The 6,000-nt window shown below is 40.7% G+C and overlaps 1 protein-coding gene across 3 annotated transcripts in view; it reads left to right on the plus strand.

The window, feature by feature from the left end:
- vps13c (vacuolar protein sorting 13 homolog C) overlaps window positions 1-3,249 on the plus strand; it is a 287,267-nt gene extending 284,018 nt beyond the window's left edge. For all 3 annotated transcript variants that reach the window (XM_043680591.2, XM_043680592.2, XM_043680593.2), the window contains one exon: window positions 1,791-3,249. In XM_043680591.2, coding sequence (XP_043536526.2) covers window positions 1,791-1,880 — 90 coding nt within the window. In that variant the 3' untranslated portion in view covers window positions 1,881-3,249. The remainder of the gene's footprint in view (window positions 1-1,790) is intronic.
- The last annotated feature ends 2,751 nt before the right edge of the window (window positions 3,250-6,000 follow it).

A 6,000-nucleotide genomic window follows, 5' to 3' on the forward strand; every position in this document is an offset into this window, starting at 1 on the left:
TCTGGATAATGCTGAGAAGGCCACACTTATTGCTCATTCTACCTTGTCCATCTTCTTGGACCAACACTAATCTTTATGGTGATGGTGCTTTCATCATGGGGTTATGTAATGTTATGGACCAGACAAGACCTCTCAAAATATATGAAGAAGGTAGCCTAGATCTGAACTTTTTTCAAGTTTAAAGGGAAATGTGAAGTGCCGTGTTCCAGGTGCAGTGTGACTGGTCAAACATTAAGCAAAACAATTTATTGAAACACTATAGTTGAAATACAACTAAAGAAAGAGGGATTTAAAATAACTTGATTCTATTGAAAAACTGAACAGAATATTGGGGGGTTCAGTAATTACTATTTAACTGTTCCAATATAGCAATATCCTTTAAACACAATCCTTGGCAAAATTCAGAAAATGCATTTGTCTCCCAGGTAATTCCAGCAGCCCAGAAGGAAAAAATCAAAAGACAACTCAGACTAAGCAGCCAGGAGACATTTGCTGCAGCTTTCAATACTGTTAAGACTCCAACAACAACTGATGCTCAATCTCAAAGCTAAAAAAAAATCACAAACTAGAAATTCTGCTCTGAGAGAGCTGGCTACACCCATCCAGGCTGCTTCTATTGTTTAGAACCTCTAACTTGAAACCTCCCTTTCAAACAAAAAGGTCAAAATAACCTCTTAAAGTCATAGCATTGTCACAGTAAAGTTTACAGGATATTGACCCCCATGTGTGTGGGGGGCCTGGAGGGGAATGTAGAAGTGTTTTCTACAACAGTTCTGGTTGAAGGAGTTTACAGAGAGGAAATGTTATGGAAATAACCATGGTGCATTGCTGTGATGCATCCTGTGCATGTTACGTTAAAGCTACAGATGGCTGGAATGAATGTATATTGAGTGTTTACAGAAAATCAAACGAGAGCGATATACCTAATTTGAAACCCACAGTTATAAATTTCACATAATTCATTAGTTTATAAAATAATTTTAATGTTTACATTGTCTCTGTATTTAAAAGGTGAGATAGCAGATTCACGAGTTCACCCTGTATTCCATGAGATCTAACCTTGCTCACCAGTCTCCTTTGGGAAATCTTGACGAATGCCTTACTGAAGTCCATATAGATCACATCTACTGCTCTACTCTCATCGATCCTCTTTGTTACTTCTTCAAAAAACTCAATCAAGTTTGAGACATGTTTTCCCACGCACAAAGCCATGTTGACGATACCAAAACAGTCCTTGCCTTTCCAAATACATGTTCATCCTGTCCCTCAGGATTCCCTCCAACAACTTGCCCACCACCGAGGTCAGGCTCACTGGTCTACGGTTCCCTGGCTTGTCCTTACCACCTTTCTTAAACAGTGGCACCATGTTAGCCAACCTCCAGTCTTCCGGCACCTCACCTGTGACTATCGATGATCCAAATATCCCAGCAAGAGGTCCAGCAATCACTTCCCTCGCTTCCCAAAGAATTCTAGGGTACAGATCACGTCCTGGGGATTTATCCACCTTTATGTGATTCAAGACATCCAGCACTTCCTCCTTTGTAATATGGACATACTGAAGGAACTGCAATGCCTTTCCAAGTCAGGATAATGAATGGCTGGGGTGGGGGGAGGGGGAGAAAGCAGTCCTTTGTTCTCTGACACAAAGTCTTTGTGGATTTAAAAGGCACTGTTTAACTCTCTATGACTTTAACCATGCAGCACGTAATTTGATGAACTTCATGCTTGAGCTTTTGACGTTTAGTTTTACAAGAATAGTCAGTAACTTGAATGTGAATGCTCTATTCCAGAGGATGATCGATGCTCTTGAAGAAGCTCAGGCAGCAAGGCAGCAGCAACAGCTGGTGAAACGAAAATCACTGAGGTTTTTGAAGCCCTGAGGTGTTATGCACTCCTGCTCCTTTTGCACTAAATTAATGTCCAGTGTTTGCTTTTCCACAAAACTGTAATTTGCACTGCAACTATATATTTTCTTACTTCTAATGAAATATGATTCTCAATGTATGAATTCTGTGAACTATTGGTATCTTTTCTATGCAGAAGAATAGGCGTGCTTGTACTGATATCAACATTCTCTTGTATCTGAATGTTGATTGTTTCAGTTAATATTCTAAAGATTTGCTAATTTTGCACTACCAAAAATCTTTCAAGTGTTAAAAATAAATTCATGTATAAGTTGAAAATAAAAAGCTTATGTTATATAGATTGTATGTTTTTATCTGGTCACTAATACACTCACTTTGATAAATGCTGAGCTTCTGGTTGAGAATCAAAATGTCAGCTCTTTTCGTAATGGAAGCTCAATGAATCTCTCAACATGGACAGCTCTACCTTCGCAGCAAAGAATTTTCAACTGTTGAAAATTGTCGTTTTAAGAATTTGTTTACGCCCATGCTTGATCTTCACAGTTGCATTTGATCAATTCCATACATAATTCAAAGCTTCATGTACAATGTATCCCTCCGACCCAGAGAGTCAACAATCATCTGTTTCAGTTTTTTTGATTGACTTAACCACTAACTGTTCAGTCGACCATATAGATTTGCTTAAATATTGATCAAGTATGGAAAGCTACCTCTACTAGTTATAAACAAACGGCCATGCAAAGCTAGCTGTTGGAAACAATATATAACTTGAAGTTGAATTTGTTTTTGTACTGTGTCCTAAGGAGGAAGTGTGCTTTTCATTTTAAATTTATCAGAGTGGTTAAGAGAAGTCTGCTGTTTTGTGCTATTTCCATGCCTTTAAATGAGGTTTTACAACACTGAAGTCAGGATTTAGTGTTGAATTGTTTGATGCAATATTAAAAGAAAGCTGAAGTCGGGGAAAAGGTGCTATTACCTACTGACAGAACTTCAGATATACCAAGGAGCAGAACCAGCCAGCAAATATGTTCAGGTGTGCCAGAAATTGGAGGCAAGGTAACTGGCCTGCTCAGCTCAGGAAACACAAGTTTGCTGAGGTTAAAAGTGTGAGTGAATTTAGTTTTGAGTTTGTGCCTCAGGAGGAGGTACAGTATGATGGGAAAAAGCAAGTAGTGGCTGCGTAGTCGCTCGCTGTAATGAAACTGGGGTCAGCTGTCTCGGTCTGACCCTGAGGGAAGGGGCTTTTCTGTGAAGTGTATCGTGAGGTTTTCCTGTGGTAAATGCTGTAATGACAGTTTGAATCCTTTTCTGTAACGAAATACTTTTTTCTTGGTGTAATTACATTTTTTGTTTAATAAATGTTTTATTCTTCGTGTTAAAAGTACACTGGTGGTCTCATAACTGTGTTTAGTAACTCAGCCTCACTGAGGAAAAAAAACTAAACTAGGGATGTAACTAACCAGGGATCTGGCTTGTTCTTTATTAATATCAGCTGGGGCCATAATTCAGCTCATTGATTTTCTGCACAACAAAACACAACTTTCTGAAGCTGCTTTTACATAGTTTTCCTTTTTCACTCAGCTCAGCATTTTAAGGCTAAGGAATCTTATGACAAAACGTGCAGTGACTAAAAATCACTTAGTCTGTGCATACACTTATTTAAAATCTAGAAATACCCAGGGGGGTTCTCTCTCAAACACAAGCCTCCTTAATAACAATTGCATAGTTACTGTTTGATTTCCATTTTTAAATTCTGTTCTAATCTCTCTATTCCCTTATATTGTGCACATCTCTGTGTCTCTGTACTTGATATATGCTTCTTTCCTAACTTTCAATTGTTCCCTTATGTCTTTATTCAACTGTGGAATCTCACTGATGTTTAGTTTTGTTCTTTTCTTTAGGCAAACTCTATTTTTCCTGTATTCTGTTTAATGCCATTTTAAAGCTTTCCCATTGTTATCCAGTCATTGTCTGCCACTATTACTGCTGTTTCTTTTCCCCCCATGTTCATTTCTTATCCCTCAATATCTGCTTGTCTCTAATTTGTTCTAGCAATTACTGTTCTACTTAATGTCATTTAAAACTTTGTATTCTGGTCGCTTTTCCAGAGATTGTTCCCCTTTTATTGCTCGATCCTCTGGTTTATTCCCCACTGCAAGGTCCTCTAGCACATTCTCTTGGGCTTTTTACCTTTGAAGAGATTGCATTTTCATATCCCATTGCCTATTTTTTATGTCCAGTTAATATCAATAATTTGAGTCCTTCATAATGTAGCAAGGGCATGTGGTTTAAGCTTTTTGGGCTGAACACCGAGTGGAAGCCAATCTTTAACTTTGTTTTTGTTGGGTGTCTCATACTGCTTACACTTTACTATTGCTGGGTCCAAGCTGCACTGGCCTAACATAACTGCAGAAACAACCACCTGATGAAGGAGCAGCGCTCCAAAAGCTATTGCTTCCAAATAAACCTGTTGGACTATAGCCTGGTGTTGTGTGATTTTTTTAACTTTGCAGAAACTAAAACCGTCTTGCCTTGAAAATGCAAAGCTTGAGCTCCTATGCCTGGGAGAACTTTTCTTCAGATGAGATGTCCACATAGTCTGACCGACCTCTCGGTGACTGTTTTAAAGAACCCCGAGAGGAAAGAAAGACTTGTTTTCGGGCAGCACCTTTTATGACCTCCAGGAAAGCCTGTAGCACTTTGCAAGCACTGGAGCGTTCTTTTGAAGTGCAGCTGTTCTTGTAATGTAAGGAACACAGCCGTCAATGAATGGCTAGGTCCTCATTAACAGGAAACTTAAATTGCTTTCCGTGATGCTGTTTCAGGGATAAATGTTAAAGCAGCAGAGAGAGCTCCCCTGCCTCACTTCAGAATGGAATCATGAAATCTTTTATATTCACATTTGATTTGTTTATTGTCGAGTGTGTTTTGTTACCAAATACATTGGAAAATGTTGTGCAGGTCATTCAGGTATAACACTTGTTTTGTTAATGCGAATTCACTGTAATGTGATTGACCAATTGGGGACACTTTCTAAAGTACAAACTTCTAAATTAGGTGTTGGCTGTTACGTGATTACTTCGCCAACACTTTAAGTGCTGTTTCTAAAGCAAAATTTTTCTATAACACTGGGTTACACAAGAATGCAACCATCACGTCATACAAGAACTACTTGCGTAGTGTCACCATTCTCTGGCACCAACTTGAAATGCAGATGAGTAAACCAAAATGTAGAATATAAGTGCAGAAAACAATGTTCAACTTTCCAGCCTGCCCTAAGTGCCTTAGTCACGGACCTGGATCTGGGCACTCTTCCACCCCGATGCGGAGACCGTCACCAGCACGTAGTAGTCAGCCAGACTCAAGTCCCTACACCATTGCTGCTGGATCACGGTCACCATTCTTCACCACCATCATGCCGCCACTGATGCCACCACCCCTGGGTCCTCGCTGGGCCGACCTCACTAACACAGCTGCCACCGATACTGATTCTCCTGGGTCCTGCACTCGACCGACTCCATACTGCCTTCTGAGCCAACCTCGCTGATGCAGCCGCATCCAATGTCGCTGGGTCCAAACTCCATCCTGCTGCTGGTGACCTGAGTCTACACTCTGGTCTGACCTCGCCAGTGCTGCTGCCAATACTATAGGGTCCCAGACTGGGCCCAAACTTGCCTTTCACCACCCAGAACCCAAAAGCTCGCTTGCCACTTCCACAGTCCATGGTGATCCACCTTGCCACCACCGACGTCATCACCGATGCAGCTGCTTTTCATAAGGTAAGGAAAAAACCACAAAGTGAAAACAAAACCAAAAAGAAAAGCTGATGGAGCAGATGAGCTTCTGGCTTAGGAGCCTGAACACTGGTCTATTCCACTGAGGAATTCTTTGTGCTTTCCTGCCATAGTCGGACTATATACTCACTCACTTAATGGCTACTTGTTGGATCTTGCTTTTGTGCACATTGTCAGCCAAGTTATTTTTGTGGACTACAACAGTGATGGCACTGGAAAAGTACTTCCTGGGTTGTGAAGTGTCGAGAGTGCCCCTCAGATGCTGCCTGACCTGCTGTGCTTTTCCAGCACCACACACTCTCAACTCTGATCTCCAGCATCTGCAGTCCTCACTTTCTCCT

The sequence above is a fragment of the Chiloscyllium plagiosum genome, unplaced genomic scaffold, assembly GCF_037043375.1.
Source record: "Chiloscyllium plagiosum isolate Xiang-an unplaced genomic scaffold, Cpla_swu_hap1 HiC_scaffold_42, whole genome shotgun sequence".
In the NCBI taxonomy this organism is placed as follows: Eukaryota; Metazoa; Chordata; class Chondrichthyes; order Orectolobiformes; family Hemiscylliidae; genus Chiloscyllium; species Chiloscyllium plagiosum.